Source organism: Pimephales promelas, chromosome 24 (assembly GCF_988280905.1).
Source record: "Pimephales promelas chromosome 24, fPimPro1.hap1.1, whole genome shotgun sequence".
Lineage (NCBI taxonomy): Eukaryota > Metazoa > Chordata > Actinopteri > Cypriniformes > Leuciscidae > Pimephales > Pimephales promelas.
Window position 1 is genome coordinate 1,437,919 of NC_142792.1, and position 25,493 is coordinate 1,463,411.

General features: G+C 36.7%; 1 protein-coding gene across 3 annotated transcripts; it reads right to left on the reverse strand.

Annotated features, from left to right (window-relative positions):
- Nucleotides 1–4,906: 4,906 nt before the first annotated feature.
- gas2l3 (growth arrest specific 2 like 3) lies at nucleotides 4,907–25,264 on the reverse strand. 3 transcript variants are annotated; one of them, XM_089126736.1, is made up of 10 exons: nucleotides 25,099–25,260; nucleotides 18,893–19,185; nucleotides 18,145–18,200; nucleotides 15,932–16,109; nucleotides 13,804–13,913; nucleotides 13,582–13,720; nucleotides 11,182–11,245; nucleotides 10,593–10,728; nucleotides 9,441–9,548; nucleotides 4,907–8,973 (listed from the first exon to the last, which is right to left on the reverse strand). In XM_089126736.1, exons 3-10 carry the CDS (start codon nucleotides 18,169–18,171, stop codon nucleotides 8,080–8,082), a joined length of 1,656 nt encoding a protein of 551 aa, XP_088982862.1. In that variant the 5' UTR covers nucleotides 18,172–18,200; nucleotides 18,893–19,185; nucleotides 25,099–25,260; the 3' UTR covers nucleotides 4,907–8,079. The 3 variants fall into 3 exon arrangements, with proteins under 3 accessions (XP_088982862.1, XP_039516634.2, XP_039516635.2); XM_039660700.2 differs by lacking the exon at nucleotides 18,893–19,185 and having other exon boundaries at nucleotides 25,099–25,264; XM_039660701.2 differs by lacking the exons at nucleotides 18,893–19,185; nucleotides 25,099–25,260 and adding an exon at nucleotides 18,543–18,721.
- Between the last annotated feature and the right edge of the window lie 229 nt (nucleotides 25,265–25,493).

Sequence of the window (25,493 nt, forward strand, 5' to 3'; positions counted from 1 at the left end):
CATAAGTTAAAGTCTTTCAGTCTGTTACAAAACATCACGTCTATGAATATATCCAATGTCATAATCTGTAATAATATGACTTCTGAAATGCATAAGTAAAAGTCTTTCAGTCTGTTGCAACACATCACATATCTGGCACTGCTAGCTTAAGTTACATCGTGGTGTCTGCAATTAAAGTAGTACAATCTGCGCTTTGTCACAGTAAATGGACAGTTATTTACTCTCGATCCCTTATAATAACCGCCGGGCGGATATAAACGACACGGGGTGACTACATTCAACCATTACACGCACCCCTCTCGCAGGTTATTCTGCCACAAAATGGCGGAGTTTGACGCGAAAGACCCCATTTTGTCAAGCCGAGACGATAAGAACCGTTAAAAAAAGCTGAATTTTATTTTTCTAACGATATTTTGAGCGAGTTTGTGATGCGTTTCGCCGCGCGCGCGCTGATATGTTGTGCCGTCGCGCGCCAGAGTGGAGAATAATGTGATGTCCGCGCGCTCTGGGTTTGACGCGGCGCGAGATCTGCGCGAGCGAAGGCACATATAAATTAGATTAGATTTATATCATATTTTAAATAACACTTTATAAACTTGATAGGGAGTCGTTTTATCTAGAGTCTTTGCTGTTTATTGTTCTGATCGGTTAGAATTGTTAACGTGCATAAATTTGTTATATATTATAATCTGTTTTCATGTTTTATGATCTGCAAAACAATGTGTACTTGTATCTGTTATGTAATCCAGCTGGATATGCACATCAGCGCGAAACATGCTGGATTTTTAAGTCGATGGAAAACCTAAAAATATCGGTATTTTAAAATGATGCTGTTCAAAAATGTGATGGAAATGGATAAATATGATAATCTCACAGTCAGATCAGTATTTCATCTGCTAGAAATTGTTCTTTTGTGAGTGCAACTGCTTTAAAATGATTTGTAAAAATCCGGAAAGTCATGCCACCATTGCACATTGATATGCATAGACGAATTACATGCAGCTTTACTTCAGCAAACTCAAAACCTGCTTCATCTGATGAGTTATTAGACATAAGGAACTGTACCAGATTGTCCACCTAATCTGTTTAGTATTAGTCTATCATCTGAAGGATCAGAATTATTATATCTCAGTCTTTGCTAAACTGAGACAGTAACAGATATTAAGTAGCATATGAAGGTTTTGATGGGTTAAATGAACAGTGAAAGTGGGAAAGTGCGCCTTCTTCTGGTTAAACATCGTTAATAACGTTATTAAAATATATAAAAATATTATTAACGTTTGTTCAATTCAATTCAATCCTTTTACATTTAGCACAGGAGTTTTCAAACAAAAACTATTAAATATTTAAAAATAAGATTCAACATTTTTTTATATGTATAAAAATTATTTAAATACATTAGATTCAAATCAGTTGATTTAAGTAAAAATGTTAAATAATATTAAATACATTAATAAACAATAATATATATTTTATTAAAATAAATAATAACATTTAAATAATTTAAAGAAATACTTAAATAAATGTTATAGAGCTAAACAAATAAATAACATTAAGAAAAGCAGTGTCAAATGTAAAACAAATGAGATTAAAATAAAGTAAATAAATAAATAGATTAAAATAAATAAAAGAAGGTTGGTTTAAATAAATACATTTACATTAACATTTGTTCTTTAATATAAAAAAAAAAAACAGGAAGTCCATACCCTCAGCTTGTAGTTTGTCTTTTAGCCACTAGGTTGCAGCACTTTCACACATTATATAATATGCATAGATAGACAGTAAAAGAATATATGTTATAATCTCATTATACCAGGAAGCGTTATAGATTTAATAGGTTATGCCAGAGAAGAGAGTTACTGGTGTAGTAAAACACATTTCACTGCAATAACACTTTAAATGGGATTTTAAAATTGTGATGTACAGGCCTGGAAATTGATAAAAATGTTCATCTCATAGATCCTCCTGACAACCAGAAATATTATTTTGTAAAGTTAGTTTTAAATATGAATATGTACATAAATAAATGTGTGTATCGTTACATTGTTTGGAGCATAAAAAAACAATTGAAGATTTTTTATTCATATTTTATTAAGAAAATAAAATGCCATGAAAAGACATGTAAACAATGTTTCTTTTTTTCCGTTTACCAATCAATTTTTAGGTTTGAATAAAGAGGATTCTCCACTATCATGTTAAGAAAGAAGTAACTGAATGATTTGATCCACTATTATACTTTATGCTATAGCCTATGTGTGTAAAATTACCATAAATCCCATGAATTTTCCCATGATACACAAAGCATCTAATTTGCATATTATGTTCTTGGGGCAACATGTAATGAAAAAAGAAGTGTAATAATGGTAGTAACAACTTGGCAACATTTTCATAGAAATATTAATATTTTTTTTCTATATTCAATTTTGATGTTTCATTTTTTTCCCTATTCACTTGTCTGATCAGCATGCTGTGTGTCCCGGTGTCTCAACAGTGGACATGTATTAATGTTTATTTACAACAAGCAATTTTAAAATTAGTCAGATTTAAATGATAATAACAAAATATTCTCATAAAACTGAGATGTATGGTCTCTGAGACAAAGTCAGGATAAGATCAATTATGAAAACTTGCTTCGCTTTGATAATATTTTCACTGTAATATTCTCCTGAAATCGACACAACACCAGTTGCACTCTAAAAAGAGATGTGTTAAAAAACAACACACATCATGTGTTGATGGTATTTTGACACAAGTTGTGTAGTTTTAACACACAATGTGTGTTAAAATGTAACTGGATAGAATTTTAATGGGTGGAGGGAAGTTTGTGTTTATGAACCTAATTAGAGGTAGTATATTTTATATGGTATCCCATAACAAGCTCTAAAATAAATGAAACAATACATTACAATAAATAAATAAAATCTTAATTCATAAAAAAACTTCAGATTAATGAGTGTTTTTGGCAGCCAATCACATCATGCCTCGGTTTCAATGTTTTTTTCAAATGCTGATTTCACTTGTTATTAATAACTAATTTATTATAACAAACAATTTATTTCTGTCAGACGTCTACAGAAACACTTATTGAGAATTACCAGGTTTTGTGTTGACGATTCATTGAATGTTTGTTTTGATGTCACCAGAATCGTGATTAGTGGCAGCTTTATTTGGGCTCTTGACCCTTCACTCTTTATCATTCGTTTCTCTGTTTGCTGTTTCTGTGTATTTATATTGCACATCTGAAACAGTTGAAATTATCTTGAGGAAAAAGATCATTAAATGATCATTTTTCAACATGATGTTTTTTAACATAGCAAGAGAAGTTTAAAGTTTAAGAGATAACTTATATTTGATCACTTATATTTGATTACAGATACTCAGTGTTTACATGATATTATGGTGTATGCTACCTTATGCTATAATTCTTTAAAAAATATGTTTAGAGACAGTTTAAAGCTGCAGCAGAAACTAGTCAAAAACAGACATCAAGAATCAGCATATGACTCTCAACAATGGTGGCAAAGCTTCATGTCTCTAGTATAAAGCTCATCAATAAGTCCCAGCATGCATTGAGGCATGGAACTTTTCGTTTGTCACCATTATTGAGATCCATACGCTGATTCTTGATATCTGTGTTTGACTGGTTTCTGCTGTAGTTTTAAACTTTTTTTTGTCATTCTGCACTTTTGGATAGCTGGATGTAGTTTCACAAAATCTTTAGAACTAACAATAAATCATTAAAATAAAGCACACCATCCATATACTCAAAAACTTGATCATAACTTGCTGATTATGACATCTTCAAGAACCTTCTGATCATATTTTCTGTCACCATAACAGATGTATTTTATTAAAATACAGTTACAGCAGGCAGAGAAACACTAAAACAAGAGTAAAGGGTCAAGAGCCCAAATAAAGGAGCCATTAATCACGATTCTGGTGACTTGAAATAAAACTGAAATGAAACATCAAACCTCTGTTAATTCTCAATAAGAGCTTGTCTATGTAGATTAATGATGTTTAAAACATCCAAATGTTCAAACAAACTCTATTAAACATCACTGGACTACATAAACACAAGTTACCAATACGTGTCAGTGTTCATCCAAACACTATTGTAAGCACACGGGAGGTAACTCTGGCAAATACTCTCCGACTACAGTCACATGTGACGCATATCTGACACAAGTTGTGTTACTATAACACATTAGTGTGTAAAAGGTTACAACAACACACTGCTGCTGTCTAACACATTAGTTGTGTTAAACGTAACACAAAATGTGTAATCCTTATAAACACAGAGTTGTGTGTTAAATTTGACACAACATGTGTTGTCCTTGAGCAAACACACTACATGTGTTAAAATCTACAAAACGGGTTAAAATCTACACAACATGTGTTAAAATCTACACAAAATGTGTTGTCCCTGAGCACACACACTACATGTGTTAAAATCTACACAGCATGTGTTAAAATCTACACAAAATGTGTTGTCCTTAAGCACACACACTATATGTGTTAAAATCTACACAGCATGTGTCATTTTTAACATCTCTTTTTACAGGTTGTGTTATTTACAAAATCATTTTATAAGAGTGCACCAGTGTAAATAAAACTTATTTACACACAATATTTTGTCAGTTGCTACATTTTAATCTAATTCAAAGTGCAAACTTAGTGAAATCACACTCCCTGTGTTAAGAACAATAACACACTGGTTGAGTTAAAAGTAACACAAAATGTGTTGTCCTTAACTAAACACACAGATGTGTTAAGATATAACACAGGTTGTGTTGTTTTTAACACATCCATTTTAAGAGTGTACAAGAACTAAGATTAAAAATGATACTTTCCTGTTTTTCTGACTGAATTATTCGATGTTCAAGTAAGGCCACGAATGCAGGAGTTAAACACTTATAGACCTTTATTTGAGCACAAACAAACAAAACAAACTACATTCAAAACAAACATTTTCTTAAAGTGCTGGAAGAATTTCTCATACTGTGACGCACCTGTGTGGCTTGACGGTTTATTGTTTTGTTTTCTTCATTATTTAGGCTGAGGAAGGACAGACAAGTTTAGTCCAGACGTTGTGTAAGGTGCCAGATGACAAGTGTGGGTCCTTGTGTGCTATTGTTTAAAAAGCGGTTTGGAGTTTTCTCTTGTATGTTGTAGCGACGATCCCCTTTTGGCGCTGGTTGAGCGGATCGGGGTTAGTATTGTGGAGAACGTGGGTGAAGCTTTGCCTGGGAGCATGTCCGTTGCTCTGGGTGGGTTGCTAGCTTGCTAGTCGCCAGCGGTCTTCAGTGCGTAAATACCTACCACAAGTACCCACATGAAGACCAGAGTGAAGCTTAGTTAGTTGGGTGATTTTTAGGTAGCAGGGGAAACTCCAACCCGCATGGAGGATTAGTCCTCAGTGCTCACAGGGAAACGCTACTGTCTAGCTGGGCCTGCTGGAAAGGTAAATTGTTGGGATTTTGCTGATTGTAATAAGTAACATTAGTGGAAATGGCTGACTGTTTGTGGCGGCTCCGTCTGAGGAGGCTTTGGAGAAATGCACAAAGGAGCAGTTGCTTAAAATAGCTGAGCATTATTCTATAGTGGTGGCAGGAGATAAACGTATTAAAGAAAATATTAAAATGACGGTGAAAGCTGAATTAATTGAAAGGGGGATTATAACTGAAGAATTAGAGGATCCCTTTCTAATTTCCACTATTAGACCTACAGGTGCAGGTCCTCACTTTTGAGCAACAGAAGGTGCTACTAGTGAGAAACTTAAACATGAATTGGAAATTAAAAAAACAAGTTGAGTTAGAGAGGATTCGTCAGCAGACAGAGAAATCCAAGTGGAGGGGGCAATCTGACACAAACATACAAATAAAAGAACCATATCGTTCTTAAAAAAAAAAAACATTACACAAAATTAATATTTTATAATAATAACCTTTCTGTATAGACCACAGCTCTTGAATAAACTGAAAATAATTAGTGAGATAAAAGCTAATGCGTGTATGGGCATCAGTAGTATTTGTGTGGCGTAACGGAGGTAGCAGTTCATATAATAACAGCTGGCTATTCGACCAACTTAAGTCAAAATTAATCTGCATAAACCTGCCAAACTACCACAATAAAGTTGTTCCTGGGCATCTGATCATTGAAATCATTGAAATACAGGCTGATGGTCGACCTGCTGGGCATTGCTGCCTGACGCACCTCCACCGGCGCCTTTTGTGCAGGTGTGCTCCACCTCTTTGGGCAAAAACGGGTCATCAGCTGAGGACCACCAGTCATTGATGTTTCCCTCCTTTAACCCCAGAACATCTCCTGGTAGCGGAGCGATGGCAGGGATCACTCCCTGCTGATGTCCTAGATGTTACTTGGCCCCCACCCCTTGTGCTTCCTCCTTAGCCACACCCAAAAGCTGCCCCTCTCAGCCTCCTCTGCCTCTGTACATCCCATTTCAAGGAGCAGGCGAACCGTTGAGGACCCAACGAAGCCCCTAGTCCTACATCCCACTTCAACAGGCCATGTGGTGGCTTTCCAACCAGCCTCTTTGCAGGCTTCTACCAGATCTGCATACTTGGCATGCTTTCGCTCATTGGCAGCCTCCATTCCCTCAAGGTACAGTGTCAAGGTAGGGTGTCATAAGTAGATTTAATCAGGAAGCTGAGCCTGGCTTGGGGTATCTTGGGATAAAAAAAAAAAAAAAACACACACATATATATTCCAACAAACTTAAGGCACAAAACCCCTAATACTCTAAAAATGAGTTTAAAATGTGCTCTAAAAATGAAGCAATTTGAGATTCAGACATGAATTTTGCTTTGGTTGCCGTAGAGATGTGTTCCTGCATATTATGGGCTGTCATATCTACATATGTCTCTTATGTAAGGCGCTCTCAATGTAAATATGACCTGGAAACAACACGCGTGTATTTCAGTATTACGTAATCTGAATGCCCACAGCGCATCATACATGAAGACACACATCAGTCTAAACCAACACACACATTCACACACACACTGCAACATTCTGCTGGTTATGAGCGCAGAAGGAAGAGATGAACATACAGTGAATAAATGATCACCATATAACCCAATCAGATCACATAACCGACATGGACTGACTTTGAAGAGTAACAGATATTAAACACATGAGTTTGTAACCATGCATAATCTAAAACCGACTGAAACAAAATCTATAATCTCTTAGCTAAAATAATGATGATTACAGTAGCAAAAGAATAAAAAAAAAAGTTGGCACAAATGAGGCGAATGTTTTGACGGATGCAAATAAAACGAAAGGGTTATGACATTCAATTTTGATATGAATGAAAACGAGGCTGTTGAAGACAGACTGCATTAAAAGTCTAATTTTCATGTTTTCACTATGCAGTCAAACTGATTAAATCACATCTAACATAAATGTTTGCTTATATAAATGTGTGTGCGGCAGTGCGCATGTAAATATATTAGAGCTGTGCAAAAATTAATTGCGATTAATCGCATCCAAAATAAAAGTCTGTGTTTACATAATATATTTGTGTATATAATGTATAAAATTATTTTGTATATATAAATACACACACATGCATGTATATATTTAGGAAAATGTGTTATTCATATATAAAATATTTATATAATTTAGATTATTTATTTATATATACAGAATTTAATCGCAAATAATTCTTAAATATATACATGCATGCATAGGTATTTATATACACAAAATAATTATATAGAGCACACACAAATATATTATGGAAACACAGATTTTTATTTTGGATGCGATTAATCGCAATTAAAATATACAGCCCTAAAATATATACATAAACGTGTGTGTTTATGCAAGATGCGATTAATCGCAATTAATCGCCTTATTAGAAATCCATTTTCAATCTTAAAAACATACAACCAGTTACATGTACAGCGCACACACACACACACACACACACACACACACACACACACACACACACTCGTTTTCATTAAAATCAAATTAAATATGGTACCCAGCTCCATATGTGAAGCCTCAGCCCAGATAATAAAAATAATAAAACTACATATCCCAGAATTCTCAGTTCTTCACCCTTCTCTTATTGTTCATCTCAAAGTAGGGCTCCTCGCGTCTGCCGGCTTTAGTCCGTGTCGTGTGTTTGTGGGAAGTGCTCGCGGGCGCCGGTTTGAGCGGGATGCTAACAGCGGGTGGGTTACTGCTAACTAAAGGTTTCCTGTGGGTGGTTCTAACGTTGACTGACGGGGCAGGTCCGGCTGAGCTCTGCTCTACAGATTTACTCTTCGCGAGAGGAATCGTCTGTTTAGGGTCGTTTGGACGTCCCTTTCTGGGATCTAACGCAGGGGAAGGAGGGCGTCTCTGTGCGAGGCGTGAGCGCACGGTACCGGTGGGAGGTTTCTGAGGCGGCGGCGCTGAGGGTTTGGGAAGTTTGCAGGTCGGTTCGGGGCAGACGGGACTGCGAGGTTGAGATGGAGATCCACGCGGACGCAGTTTGGTCTTTGAGGCGGGGAGTTTCTGGGTTTCGATTGGGTTTCTTTTCGGGACGGGTGATGAAAGAGGAGTGTTTTTCGGGGAAGACGCAGGCGTGTGGAAGATCTTCTTGGGTGCGGGAGTCTTTCGAGGCATGGAGGGCGTGGATGCTGGCGATTGGGCGTAGGCACGCGGGATGGGCGTGGTGGGTTTGGACACTGACGTCGTGGAGGCTGATGATGATGATGCTGCTGATGATGATGAAGAGGACTCTGGGAGGAGGTCAACGGCTGCGATGGGGTCCATCGTGGGTGGCTGTGCGCTGAGGGCGGGACCTGGGCCTGACGGGCCTTTCTGATAGGCCAGAATCTTCTGCTCTAGAGTCGTGAACTGCAGCACGCGGTCCGGGTCGTATTTCAGCAGAAACCCTTTCAGAGTGTCCCAACCTCCACCGACACGCACCATCACGTGCTTCCCATGGAGCATCTAAGAGAGAGAGGGATGTAACGTTTTCAAGTCAAGTCATCCTCATTTATATAGCGTATAAGCAAGTGCATTCTGGGAGTTGTTGTCTTTCATCCACATAAGCCAAAAATACATTTTCTGGCTTTTCTCAGTCTAGAAAGCTCCAAATTCAAAAATAATTTCACATTTCTTCTACATAAATGAAGAGATAAACATATAAACATAATTTAAGATAACCGAGATTGGTTTGGTTTTATAGCGGTTCTTGAATAATGCTATTTTCCAGCTAAAGTTAGTTTTGATCGAAATGATAATGTTATTAAATTAGGGGCCGCTAACCGTTAACAAACTGCTGCAGAGGAACCAAGCCCCGCCCTGCATTTATTCTTTTTCAATAATCAGTTACAGATGTATGTCACAATTCGTCTGTTTCGTCATGACTGCAAAGAGTTGTAACTCTTCTAACGGACCCTAAAAGCTGCTCTTACCCTGATGAACAGGATCTTGCCCCCGAGCCTGTAGCGTCCCTCAGACAGATACTCAATGGAAAACTTTTGCGAGCAGTTACAGGGAGGGTCGTCCTGGTCCCCACGATCCTACAGACAAAATGAGGTTGTTTAGGGGAAGAAAAATTCACTCATTTGCAAGATGGAAACAGATAGATGAACTGCTCAGACCTCCAGACGCAGGACCCGAGGGCGTCACACTGGGTATTTGGTTCAAGTTTAAAGCAAAAAATGTCCCAGTGTGAAGCATGAAGTCTCTAAACAACAGCTGCTGTTTACACACTCAACAGACAATAATGCACTCAACAGAAGATGTGTGATAACTGGAGACACCGAGCCTCATCGAACAAATCTGATCAAAATTACAATATTTCAGATTACGCCAGTGATATTATAGTTTTTGGTATTAAATACTTTCAATTAGATTTTATTTACCTTTTTTTTTTATTGGTGTTGACAAAATCAATCAATCACAAAACACACACACACACAAATGTTTATGTTAGATGCGATTAATCGATTTGACAGCACTAATTTAAATTTGAGTCAAACTTTAAGTACTTTTGTTATTTTTGCCTTTTATTATTATTAGTTTTTATCAAGTTATTTGGTTTAGTTATTTTACAACAGCTACTTAAAACAAATAAATGAGAAATGATGCCTTGGCAAAATAGATGAAATAAAATAAGTTTAAAAAGTTTTAGATTTGATTTTATCTATAAGTAAAGAATTTAATAGTTTTAGTTTTAGATAATGATAACAACCCTGGATTGAAACACTACAATTAAACTGAAATGGGAAAATGATTTTCAACAAAACATTATATTATAAAGCATGTGGAACAGAATGCAATAAGAAATATTTTAGCAAATTGTAAAATCTCTTAAGTTATTTTGGATTCTTAATACGATTTTAGGTAAAATAGCTTCAGTGAATAATCACTACCAGTTCATTCATTGGCCTCACTGTTGAGTGCATTGCATTGTGGGAAACCGTATCAGTGTGCGCTGCGGTGTACTACACATTTTCCAGGTATTATCCGGAACATGCATGCATAGAGAAATTTGCCATTTTATAAAGATGATGCTTCAACTCAAACTCAGTGAATGTTGGTGGTGTGATTGTGATACTCACAGCGTGATACAGCGCTCCGTGCTGACAGCACACGGTGAACGTTTTCACCGGAGACGAGGGATCCGTTATAATCAGACTTTCCTCCAGTTCAATTTCCTTCTCCAGTTTAACCAGAACCGGAGGCTCGACCCCGTACCTGAACCAGTCACAACCCGCCCGTCAACAGACCGTCCATACAGCAAACACTGCATTTCTAAACTCGTTTTTCATTTGAGTTTTTGTTCTAACCAGCTGATCACAATATAATTGTTAATTATGCCATCACATATTTGTGTATAATTGCCATTAAATGGTCATTGTCTCACATAATAAAAACATGTCAAACCCAAATCAGAATTAAGGCAAGTAATAAGTAATCACAATCAGAGGATGATTATCACAAAATAAACCCTTTCACATTAGACATTATCCTTGATTGTTGTGTTATTCTTGAAAAGCTTTGTAAATTCAACACAATAGCTGCTCTAAGCACTGAACCAATCCACTTTAATCCTGTAAAATACGCGTAAATTTGCCCCCGACCTCTGACCTCAAAGCACAACCAGACATCTGTCACAAGTGGGATCATCGTCAGAGCCGCTCGACTTACCTGGAGACGATCCGTCCGATCTCGAGCAGGCACAGACACACCTGCCGAGGGTCTTTATGCAGAACTGTGTGTGTGTGTGTGAGAGAGAGAGAGAGCAGTAAGTTTAGTCACTGCAGGTCAATAGGGTCACATCCCTAGTTGATTAATCACAGTACGTTATGAAAATTGATTTTTTATTACAAGTTTTCTGAAATGTTATTTTTAAATAGGCAAACAAGGCTTTATTCATTTAAAAGTGCACACTTTTTCAGTCTCATCTTTGTTTTGTGATATTCATATAACAATAATCATGTATCAGCAATCAGATCTATGAAATCAGTTTTATTTCTTCCCAAGTTCAATTTTTTTATTTGATGTTTTTTCTGGTTTAAATTTTCCAGATTTCATTTTAACACTTTAAAATATAATACCCAAAAAACAGGCCAAATCAATTGAATCCATAAACGAAATAAAGAATAATTCATTAAAATTGAATAGTGTCCTATTAGACGCATTTTATTTTTTCAGAAATTCCACACTGACTGTTTTAATGCGTGTATTATGCTTTAAAAACAAATTTATTACCAAAAAACTGTGGTAATCAAATGCAAAAAAACAAATGCCATCAAATAGTCAGAAAAAAACATTCACCATGTTTTTAGGAATAAAACAAGTAGAATGATTCATAAACAAAGATATAAATGGGAATAAAGTTTGGTGAATGTAAAGATGCTGAAGTGAAGATTTCTAACTCAAAACACAGCATTTAAAGAGATGTATTCAAACTTAAAATCTAGACACAAATTGCAGTAAAATGTCTATTTTGCAAGTTTTCTTTGTCACTAATCTGAAAGTAGACAAATAACAATGGTTTTGCCTATACGGTCTTGCCTTAAAGTTTCAAATCGTTTAAAAATGTAAAACGAACTACTATGTAAATCATACTTTCAGGGCTTAAAACTTCAAAAAGACTTGATTTCGGCCACACTGAATTCGGTCAGTTCTCGTCCCATAATGCACAGTGAACTCGCACTCCTCAGGACGCAAAGCCTCAGGGCCGTCAGGTTAACGACTTACACCCCAGATCCCTCACACTCATTAAAAGAGCGGCGACTTACAGAGAGCCGAGGACGTTCGGGGCCGAATCTTAACTGACGTACAGATTACGGCTCATTAAACAGCTCAGAGAAAGACACACTAGCACAGGACGGACAGAAGGACGCTAGTCTCTGTTTAAATACATTAATTTAGCCAACATGATTAAAGTCCTGTTCTAATGGACTACAGCGAGAGACTGACGGACGCTGGCACACACTCAACACAGTGGTTCAGTCTCATTGTCTCAGTGTTACAATACTCATGTAAAAATAATCCTTAACGACAGCAATCCCCATTTATTTCTGCTAACACTTTGTATAATGCATTATAAAAGGTATGTTATAATCTTTTCATAAATAATTGTCATATTCGCAGATTCCTTTCACATCTGAAATATAGGTTGTTTGTCATGCATTAATGAATTATACTTTCTTAAAGTGTAATAATGAATAAATACATTAAGTATTAGAATATATTATAACTGTGGTGACAATTAGTCATGAGATCCTATAATGCATTTCAAAGCATAATTAATGCATTTAATATATATATATATATATATATATATATAAATGTAGTGTTACCATTTTCCCGCAAAAAAAAACAAACTATTTTGTTTGTATTTCTGGTTTAATTTCTCTGTAACATACAATTTAAGCGCCAGAAGTAAATTGTGATGATAAAGTAATAAAAAAAAACCTGTGGATGTGGATAAAAAATGATGATACTCATTCAAAAATGAAGAGTAATAAGTTGTTATTATTAAAAGTTAAGAAATTCATTCTACAGTACAATATCAATATTTCTTGTCATAATTTCTTCAAGCCAAACTGACCTTTTATTAAAATTTTTATTTTAAGTGCACAGGCCTACTTTCCATTTTTTTTCCATCCAAATTTTGCAAAATTCGGTGACATTCTGTATTATACTGTAAATAAGTAAAACATAGCAAAGTATCGCTTCACTTCATAAGGTTTTGTTGCAACAATGTAAACAACATTATTACAAGTAAAAGTCCCATAAAGAGGAGATTCACAGCTTTTCTGTGATATATCAGGTCAATAGCGTTTTGGCATCCCTAGTGAATGTGATTGCGTCGTCAAGTTTTGCTCAGCATTGATTCGTCAAAGAAACCCATGAGGTTTGTTCCTCTGAGTCAATCATGAAAAATTGTTAATAATATGTTTAATGCACCACTATCTGGAGAATATTTTGGATCAGTGTGGTTTAATTCTGTTTAATTCTCCTCTTGGCTGAATAGGACAATAACCTGTTGTGGAGACTTAAATTTTTTGGCACCAGTTCTCAAACAGGTTTTCTTACCTAAACCCTCTGACTCAAACAGATACGTCTCATCCACTCCTATATGACGACACCAGGACAGAAAATTGGCGGTGTTGTCCCGGGCGAAAAACGATCCAGGGGAGGCGTTTTTCTTGAAGTGGATTTTCTTCGAGGGAAGCTGTTGTTAAAACAGAGACGGGAGTTACAAACAAACAGGCCTGCGGTTATGAGAGCTTGTAGTTTCACATGTTCCTCACACACCTGTGTGTCTGAATCCTGTGGGATTTTACTCTGAAGAACTCCAACCAGACGACACAGTTTGACGCCGTTGTCCAGCTCCTCCATGAAGAGTTCGGGTTTCACCTGCTCATCTGCAAAAACAGAGATCTCTGTGTTTCATGTTGTTGACTTGAGAACTACTCACCCTTGTGATGTCCTTCAAAACACAGATTGCGTCTCTTCAGAAAATTTGAACTAAACCACTCAAATCATTTGGATTAGTTTGTATGATCTCTTTTTAAAGCCTCAAAGTGGTAGTTGCGTAGACTGTCAATGGACGGACAAAAATCTCTTAGATTTCATTAAAATATATCTTCATTTGTTTCGAAGATAAAAAAAAAAAGTTTTACAGGTTTGACATCTGATTGAGTTGCGTAAATTACTGAATTAGAGTTTTTGGGTGAACTAGCCCTTTAAGGCCTCAATATACTTCAAACTAGGGCTGTCACTGTACGTTTGCACAATCGATCGACCAACCAACCAACACAAGTTTCCAAAACGGAAATAGGGAATCGATTTTAACGACCTTTTTTTTTTTAAACCAAAAATGTGTTTTAGGTGGACAGATCAATACAGGACACAGAACATGACGGATGTTGGAACCATGTTAACCAAATGCTTTTTAATATTCGCTATTGCTTCAATGCAAGTGAACGAGCGCTCCGTTGTGTTGTGTGTGTTCAAGCAAGCCAGAAATGAGCAGATTCTGCGCAAAATGCTATATTTAATATATCATGGGGACTCGTGAGTTGCGTATTTGCGCTGAATTTGTGCAGATTTGTCTTACACGAACTTTCCCAGCAAATTGAGTTATCAAAGAAACACGCCAGATTGGCTCGTGATTTGACAGCGCTTCCCGCCAAAGTTCATTTTTACCCGCATTTGGCGGGTCGAGGGTGTTAATCTCAATCCCTGAATCTTGCACTCCTGTTTGTCATTGTGCATGAAACTTCACGCCAATAAATCATCAGGAATATTGCTGACTTGTGCGTCTCAAGCGCTCGTCCTAATGCCTGTTAGGTGTCCGTGGATTTGCCTGTATTTGGTGTTCAAAATGGAAACGTCTTCAATGAAAACTTACGTTTCAAAAATCGAACAGGATTTTTTTCACAAAAGTGACAGCCCTACTTTAAGCAAAATCGAATAATCATCATTTTGAACAAAACGTTTAGTTTGTGGGGGAGTTTGAAACTTTTGACTTTCTGGAAAAGGTAACACTAGCTGGTAATAGCCTTCGCACTCCCATTGGTCTATGTGACGATGACATCATAGATAGGTGTGGCTCTGAGGCTCCGCCTACTTCAGTCTGTCGCGGTCAGACATTCAGAGCTGCTTTATAGTAGAAGGTGAAGTTGTACTTCTACTCAAGAGACACTGACAATGTTTTTCATGTTCAATAACGTAAAGCTGCTGCTTCAAAGCAATACGTTGTATAAACGTTGCAATACAAATAAACGTAACGTGACTTGACTTCCACAACGCTATGATAAGTTGCTTTCTTAACTGCTGAAAAGGCATTTCAAACTTTTTTTTTACCCCCAAGTGAAGAACGAAAAAGACGAAAACTACAAAAAAGAAAAAAAAAACTATTAGGATACATTGGTCAATAAGCAAAAATACCCTTTAATTTAATTTGCATCATTATGCCATCATGTGCTGGTCAGAAATCAATATATGACAAATTAAATTCACACTTATGACGCATTCGTCAGCACCGATAAGGTCGATTAGCACAGTGTGGTCACATTACAGTATTTTGTTCAAATTCCTCACTGAAAGAGGACTATGGGATTACAAGGACTTAATTTAACAAAAAAAGCAACAGGTTTACGGGTGAAAAAGCTTTCTGGGTAACACTTTCTCTTCTGGCCCACGTAAAGCATGCAGACAGACAGGTAAGGGCAACACCCTCTATTATCCTACAAAGACTGAGAGATTGAGTTCTTGTTTCGGAGGTCGTATGTCACCATATGTCGTTTCCCACACTTCTTTGCTTGATTTATGGGGCTTTAGGTTTCAGTTATTTGACAAAAGGAAAAGACGTTTAGGCTAATAAAGGCAGTAGTTCTTAGCTTTGATGCTTAGTCTTATTTTGCGTGAACAGATTTACCCAGCATGCCACTGAGCCAGATGGCGAGATCCTCCTGCATGGGGAACAGTGTTGCTTCGTGACGCACGGACAACCACTGGTCATACTGGAACACATCAGCCAAACTGGGGCCGTGACGGGGCGAACGCAGGCTGCGAGGGCTCTGTAACGGGACGTCGAACTTCTCCCCGAACCATGCCTGAGACAGAAAGAGGAAAGCCAGAGAGATCAGCATGCGCACACAGAGAAACACACTCAACTGAGACCAAACACACACACACACACACTGCTACAATGACCCCCTCACACAGATTCCACGCTCCCTCTCCGGAAAGACGAGAGAGACCCTGCTGAAATCAGGACAGTTCTGCAAACACTCATTCATCAAAGTGAAGCTAACAAGCATGACTAATCAAACTCGCACAAGGAGAGAGATTCAACACAACAACATTTAGACAAAACTAGTGATTCACAGAATTTTTTGAAACAACAACAAAACTTTTTTATTTCTGACTTTGCTTTTCCGAGTGTGTTTTACTGTCATCGTTGATGTTTTCGTCTAGCTATTGCTATGCAAATTTTGGGATATTGCATAAAAAAAAAAAAAATGCCAAGATGTTCATAAATTATAAAAATGCAAAAAAACAAAAAACAAAGTTGGTTTTATAAGCTCAAATGGTTTTCGTTTGTTGAATGACACAAATCACACAAAAAAAGATTTGTTCATTTCGATAAACGAGTTCTAAAACAAATCTTTTTTCATGTCATTTGGTTCATTCAACGAACGAAATGAACGAGTTGACTCTGGAAAAGATTTGTTCATTTTGATGAACGAGTTCGAACACGAGTCTCACAAACGCGATCATTTGAGCTTATAAAACGTAGTTTTTTATTTATTTACTAAATGAGCGATCGTTTCGCTTGATAAGACCCTTATTCATCGTCTGGAATCGTTTAAAGCCCTTTGAACAGTTTGCACTGAAACTGTCTTTTGGACCTTGAACTGTTTGGTTCCCATGGAAGTCCATTATATGGAGAAAATCCTGGAATGTTTTCATCAAAAACCTTAATTTCTATTCGACTGAAGAAAGAAAGACATGGACATCTTGGATGACATGGGGGTGAGTAAATTATCAGCAATAGTTTTTTTAAAAGTGAACTACTCCTACACACTGAACTTTGAGTATGAGCAATACTAATAGTAAGTGATGCTTTAGCAAATAACCACTAAAAATCAAATTTCTGTCTCACATTCATGCGGCCCCTTAGAGACTGAGGCGGAACATCTGTTTGAGAAACACAAACACACACACACTGTATCATTCATCAATAATCTGGACGAGCAGATCTTTAAACGAGCCTGAATCACACCTCTGTGCTGGAGTGACTGCAAAACGAAAGCACATTTTATAAATCACACACAAGCATGCCACTCCAAGACAAGTCCCATAACCTGAGTCACTGCTACTTTAATGAGCATGAATCCTGCCGTTCCCACACACACACACACATCAAACTCCCAGGAGGAACAGAGCAAACGAGAGCTTCGGGCTCCTACTAACACACATATGGAGCCTTTCTTCTGCTCGAGCACAAAGCCGGACTAATTAAACAGGGACGCGTTTGCATGTCGGGCTGTTCTGTTCATATTACATAAAACACACAAGATTATAATTCCATAGCAGATTACGGTCAGATCAACTCTGCTTAAGTTTTACTGAATGTTAAAGGTGGGGTAAAAACTAAGAAAAACTAAAACCCAAATTTGTTTAAACTGTATATACACCAATACATAATTTAAAATGTAAGTACTCTGAAAAAGAAGGTATACAAATCGAGTGTCAGTGCTAACTCAATGCAAACACCCTGTCTGTCTGTCAGTCTGTCTGGTGTGTTCAATCTCACATGCAGTCTCAAATGCATCCGGCATTACATAATGTGGTCAGTTCACACATGAAATCAGATGTAATATCAGATGCACACATGCTGAATTACCCATCAGTTCTGATTCTGGCAGGATGGTGTAAAAACAAACAAAACAAATCAGTTTGGGAAGCAAAAATTATCTGAAAAAAATAATGAATTTAATCTATGAGCCGGAGCACATAAAAACTGTGTGTTTTTAATGCCCAAAATGCAGGATTTTTAATGCCCAAAATGCAGGATCTTGTGACGCCTTTTCAAAAAGCATGCAAAAGCACATAAATAAAACATAAAAAGGCATAAAATTGTACCTGAAAACCAGCCTGAACCGCCATCATTAGTTACAAGCAAGATTCACGTCCACATTCTGAAAGAGAGACAGAACACACACGTTATTTCCTGTAAACAGAAACACACACTTCAGTTTACTTGTTTTAAACTCTGTTTGCCAATCAAAAGCAGCTTATTGTTAAAATATGTTTTAATACCCCCCCTAATAAAAGAAAATAAATCAAATAAAGAATGAGGATAAACCTAATCACTGTGACCAAATACCAGAGAAAGGCAGCAAGATTAAGACAGTTCAGTCAACATAAGCACAGCTGAGGAAACAAAGCAAATGCCTCCTTTCACTAACACACACACACTGTCAGTGACAAGCCCATGTGAATCCTAAAACCTCCATCAGACCACAGAGACGCTCGCTCACCTGAGAAACACTCCAGACCACAGTCGACCCCTACACACTCCTGCAACAACTCACTGACAGAGGATATGAGCGCGGGCGAGAGAGAGAGATTGACTAATGAAGTCGCTCAGCAAACCCCCATCCAATCCCAGCCAAGCATTTACAATGGCCCTATTGTTACAACCCCCTCGATCAAACACACACACAGTCCAAGGTTTGATCGCTTGGGAAGTGCTCAGTCCTTCACAACCAACTCCTCCATGACAGCACACTGAAGAATCTGAACATTTTTGAAGGGCAGCAAGAGAACAAACACTCGCTTTCTCTCTTCGGCCAGACATAAAATCCCACAGAGAGCGAGAGTTAATTACCGTAGGAACAGCACGAGCGCTTCAATCCAGTCTGTCTTCTGTGCACTTCAAGCCCACAAAATGTCATGCAGCGGAGAAGAGGAGAAACACCACACACACACACACACACACACAACACAGAATTGATGGCTGAGGCTTATGAAGTGGGTGGCAGTGTGGCTCCGGGTCTCCAGGGCCACATTCCTCTGTCAGAGCACAACGGCCGGTGGAAAGAGTCCGTCACTAACGGTCACACGTCTCTGTTTATTTACAACTGAACGTGTCTCTTTAAAAGAAAGGGCCGTTCCTCCTCCCTGAAATTAAAAAAAATCTGTCTTACTCACTCTCATGTTGTTGTTCCAAAACATGCAATTATCTTTTTCAGACAAGCAGATATTTAGCAGATTCATAAAAGTAGATGCTGACTAAAAAGATGCCCGACTTCAAAGTGTCATAACAGATGATGAAGATTCCGAAAATGTTTAGAACACTTCAACTGTTTTATGTTCCATGGAATGTCAAAGAAAACCTTTGAAACAGCATGAATGATGACAGGATTCAAATTTTTTAACTGCTTTTTAAGACGACTAATTGAAGTTTAAGCCCAAATCTCATAGAGTATTTCGTGTTCTGAAAACGAATGTAAAATTTAATAATTCTCAAAAGCAGACAATGATGTCAAACTTCTAATAGAACAAAAAAAGGTATCAGAGAAATATCAATGAATTGTGAGTAGGGGCGTAACAATATATCGTGCCACAATATATCGCAATACAAAAATGCAACAATGCGTATCGTGGATAGTGACAATAATATGTATAGTTCACCCAAAATAACAATTACTGTGTGAGAAGAAAAAAAAAAGTCAGTTTTCAGAGTTTTAGTGTTAGTACTATAAACTGGTATATGTTGATTATGATGTATAATAATGCAACAGGGGAATATTTGTGTGTCCGGATAATGCCAAATGTCTGATGTAACCAGTAAAAAAGTGGTCTACATTTATTTTAAATATCTGACAAGCATATTCGCTAGGGCTGTCAAACAATTAATCGCATCCAAAATAAAAGTTTGTGTTTACATAATATATATGGGTACACTTTGTGTATAATTATTTTTAAATGCACACACATGCATGTATATTTAAGAAAAAAATATTATTTATATATAAAATAAATTATATATAAATATATATACATGAAAATATTTCTTAAATGTATACAAGCATGTGTGTGTTTATATATACTGTATATTAAATAATTATACACAGTGCACTAATATTATGTAAACACAAACTATTATTTTGGATGCGATTAATCACGATTAATCATTTGACAGCCCTAATATTCGCCTAAAATAATTCAGTATTTTCAGTTTCAAAATCATGAATATTGTTATTCTGGTTTCACCATTACACGCACCAAGTCCAAGCTTTTTATTCATTTAAACCCACAATGTAATAAAGTTAGCATTTTAATCAACAGTACATTTTTTGTTACCTTGTTTTATGTGTTGGAGTATCGCAATAATATTGTATCGTGATGTACATCGAATCGTAACATGAGGGTATCGTTACACCCCTAAATGTGAGAGTGTTAATGAACTTTTTATTATTTTATTAAATGTATACATGAGTTTGGATTAGTTTTGAATGCACTTTTATGTACCTGGACAGTCCCTGGACACTTTTAAAACACTGATGAAAAGTGCATTCAAAATCTATTAATAATTCCCTTTTTTGTGCCATTTGAAACACTATTACATATGAGGGAGAAATTAAAGAAACATGGGACCATTTTTGGCATATAAAAATGGTGTAAATAGGACTGCTCAATTATTGTTTAATTTTCATGTGCTTTTGTTTTGGTTGTATTCCACTGATGGGGACTAGTGGCGGAGTGTGTAATTGCAAAGGTGATTACTGAATAATGTGATGTACTCTGATGTTTTGACTGTTGAACAATAAAAAAGTTGAATTAAAAAAAAAAAAAAAAAAAACACTATTACATAAATGATGACGGAATCCTAACTTCTAACTTTCAGTCCAAATCACAACCAGATAAAAACATGAGTAACCTCTCAGCAGATGATCTGAGCCCATGTAACCGGCGTCCTAATAAAAAGACACACCCATAAAATAAAGACAGTGACTTTTCCTGCAGAAATGAGGCTGGGCAGAACACGCTGTAATCCCACTATAATGAACGTCTGCGTGAGTATCAGTCGATTTGCCGCTTTAATTAAATGTGAAAGACACAAAGGGAGCGAGGGCTGAGGTGTCCACATGGTTCCTCAGGTCATCACATAATCACGTAAGAGGATCACGCTTCAGACGCTGCTCCTCCTCCCTCGGCACGTGGCACATGCGTGTATGCATGTTTGTTTATATACGTGCACCAGTGGCTCGCACATGGGTCCCAAAAAAGCCAGCCATCAATCAAAGCCCCTCCCCTTCCTGCTCTTTTGTGGGTTTGGTTGTGATCTTAATTGGCTTGTCAGTTGTTTTCATTAGTAGGCAGACCTCTCAACACACACACACACACACACACACACACACACAGAATTAATGGTTCCAGAGAAGATGGGCATCTGATAAACCATGGGTCAGAAGCCCATCCCCCGTAAAGCAGATTAAAACCCCATACACCCGTCACAGGCTCCAAATCAGTCTAAAACACACACTTCTGCTGAATATAAGGGTCAGGATTTGTGTAATTTAGCCACAATTAAACAGTGAGACACAGTGCAGGTGGGTAGTAAGACAAATTCAGTATATTCGGCAAGGGTTAGAGTTAGGGTTAGAGTTGTGTCTTGAAATCTAATGCTATGAAAGCTTGTTTCCGCCACAGAATAAAAAATTAAAAAGGTATTTGCGACTTTTTCTCACAATTCTGGGTTTACTAAGACTGTCAAAAGATTAATTGCATCCAAAATAAAAGTTTGTGTTTACCTAATATGTGTGGGTGCCCTGTGTATAATTATATATATATATATATATATATATATATATATATATATATATATATATATATATATATATATACACACGCTTGCATTTATTTAAGAAATATTTTCATGTATATAGATTTATATATAATTTATATTATATATAAATAATATATTTTTCTTAAATATACATGCATGTATTTATATATATATACAAAATAATTATACACAGTGCACCCACATATATTATGTAAACACAAACTTTTATTTTGGATGTGATTAATTGCGATTAATCATTTGACAGCCCTAGAGTTTACATCTTGCAATTCTTACTTTTTATCTCAGAATTGCATGATATAAAGTCACAATTGCATGTTTAAATCATGAAGTCAAGAAATAAACTCACAATTCTTACTTTTTTTCCTCAAAATTATGTTTATATCTTGCAATTCGGACATTATAACACGCAATTGCGAGTTTATATCTCACAATACTGATAAATAAAGTCAGAATTGCGAGATGTAAACCCTTTGTGAGATAAAAAGTCACACTTATCTTTTAAGTTAAAATGCCGTAAACAAGCTTCTATTCTTCCAAGACACACGTGATGCCCAAAAAATGTTCGAACATACGTACAATTACCCATAATTCTGTCTAGTTAGGCATATCACTAGGTTTTGAGATGCAACCATTTGGTTGCCAAGACGGGTCAAATACTTGACACAACAGGCTTTAGAGAATCAGAAGTGTAATCCCTGTTGAAAAGAAGAGAAGAAAACTACTTTCTCATGCTTCTACAATTACAAAACAAAGCAGCATTTGACCAAAACAAAGCTGACTGTCAGAGCAACACAGCTCAACCATAACAATGACTATGATTCAGAAATAAAATATCCACAAAGTCTAAAACATAAATCTCTCTAAGGCTGCATTTCCCAAAATGAGTTCGTAGAAACCATTGGAGCCAATGTTTCGGATCTAGTTAGGCTTATGATACTTTTGGGAAACACAGCCCGCCCCATACTAGACTATTAGGGCTGTCAAATGATTAATCGCATCCAACATAAAAGTTTGTGCTTGCATAATATATGTGGGTGCACTGTGTAAAATTATTTTGTATATATATACATATATATAAAATATATTTAAGAAAAAAAAATATTTATATATAAATCTATATACAGTATATACATGAAAATATTTCTTAAATATATACAAGCATGTGTGTGTATTTATATATATAAAATAATTATACACAGTGCACCCACATATATTATGTAAACACAAACTTTTATTTTGGATGCAATTAACCGCGATTAATCATTTGACAACCCCATGGACTATATTTATAAATGCTAAAGCTGATGTTGTTATTTTGAGAGCAGGGTAGCTGACCAATATTACAATGGCCAAATATCAGACTAATATATATATGGGTTTATTACTAGTACAGGCAGCTCTCTAAAGAAGTCGATTAACAAGGAAACAGGCACTTGAACACAATGCTGATGCTCTATGACACATAATGCAAACAGAAGCCGATGTCATGGTGATGCAACGCCACGTTATAAGACACTAACAATTAACCAGAGCGTCTGCTGACCCCCGTCCCACTAATCATCTGCTGCCGCCGGGTCATTAATAAACTAGCAGTAATCCAAGATTCATAACAATGACCAGCATGTGCACTGCAGAGATCATGGGAAATTAATCCCAGCATTCATTTATTTCAGGATTTCCCCCCCCCTTCGCCCTCCTCTCGAGCTCAGGAACCCCCTGATGCCACGTATCAGGCAGATGGCTGGTAAAATTGCATGAAATGGGGTGTTTTTGGGCCGGCTTACATACTAGTGTTCAAACATAACAACCAGAAATAAAGTCAACATGAAATTAAAATTCACATTATTTTCAAAATGCATGCAATGCAAGATCTGCGGCCATTAGTGGAAGCCAGCCAGTGATTATGGTTTATAAAGTTTTAAATATGGATATCTTACAAAAACACATCGCTTCAGAAGGCCTTTATTTATGGAAGAGTATTAAATTCACTTGAAGAAAAAAAAAATCTACTGTTTTTCTGAATTAACGAGTTAATTATCTCAGAATTACGAAACATTTTTTTCACTCTGTTTTAATGAGTTACTCATACATTTTGAGATGGTCATTAATTCAGAAAAACAGAGACATAACTTTTTTCCATGAAAAATCTCGTAATTCTGAGATAATTAACTCGTTAATTCAGAAAAACTGAGTAGATTTTGTTTCCTCGAGTGAATGCAATACGCTTCCGTATTTATTAACCCCTGGAGCCATATGGGTTACTTTTATGATGGATGAATGCATAAAATATCATTATAAAGCTTGGAAGAGCCAGATTTTAATAAATATAACTCTGATTGTGTTCGGCTGAGAGAAGAAAGTCACCTCGGCTTGAGGGCGAGTAAATTGTGGGATAATTTTCATTTTTGGGTGAACTAACCCTTTAATATTATAGTGATAATAGCCCTAATATTTTCCATTGATATGGTTTTTAATGTCCAAATATCAGTGGCATGATATTGTCACTGTAAGCTGCTTAAGATAAAAGCGTCTACTCCATAAATAAAGTTATTCACAAAAGAATAATTCAGCTTCCTGAAATGTTTTTCTGGCACATTCAATCTGTTAACAGCACTCCAGCATGGCCGAGAAAGTCTTTGGTGATAACAGAGATCCCTGCCAGAGCTCAAGGACATGCTGAAATCTTTATGGCTGTAGTTCCCATCAGGAAACACCTGCAGTTTTCCACTCCTCTGTGTATATCAGCACACATCTCTAAGAACAGTGAGTATAATACTGAGATCATCATAATGAGCCATTTTAATGAGACTGAATATGGGGCAGTGTTTAACATGTTTGGGCAATTTCACTGTCCCTGTTGAAACATGTCTATGAAACATGACACATACAGAGATACATCATTTTAAAATATAATAAACTCAAACCATAAAGATGTGATCTTAATCTCAAATATGCGAGTTGTATTTTTAAATGTTATTCATTATGCACTTTCCGTGGAAAAGTCATGTAACTTCCTTCAAACCTCCTCTCTTAGAGTAACAGCCAAACATAAACAACAGAGACCGTCTTTTATCACTTAAGTCTGGTTTGTTGACATTTTATTTCCTTTTCTGTGGAAATTATCTTACAAAACAAGCAAATAATCTTCAGAAAAACAAACTCCCCCCACCTCTCAACAATCTCCGGTTTGGTTTGAAGAAAAACAACACGATTAAACTCACCAGGGTTAAATGTGTTTGTTTCGTGGTCTCAGTAACCACGAAAGTTAGTTGTTTCTCTTCAGTAGACTGAGTTTGATCCACGTTTGACTCCGCGGCAGGGGGGCGAGCGCGTGGGTACGTGGACGCGCATCAGCTGAATCTCCTCCACGCGACTTGGAATGTTCAGTTGATAGGGATTCGCGGTTCAAAACAGCCAATCAGAGCGCACATCAAAAGACTCAATGGAAAGGGGCGGGGACATGAGAGCAGGTGGGAGGAGCTTCTTGAACGCAGTACTGAAAGGAAATAAAAATAAGAAATTAACATAAATGTCTGCTATTTTATATATTTTTATAACTCAAAATCAAAGTTTATTTGAATTTGCTTCAGTACAAGAATGTATAAAAAAATAACAA

Bases quoted from the DNA above. Each gene is read 5' to 3' on its own strand.
- gas2l3 (XM_039660700.2), bottom strand. From the start codon at position 18,171: ATGATGGCGGTTCAGGCTGGTTTTCAG. The intron at 13,721-13,803 runs GTGTGTGAGGAA...TTTTAACAACAG, and splicing joins CACAGGATTCAGACACACAG to CTTCCCTCGAAGAAAATCCA. The intron at 9,549-10,592 runs GTGAGTATCACA...TTTTGTCTGTAG, and splicing joins ACGGAGCGCTGTATCACGCT to GATCGTGGGGACCAGGACGA.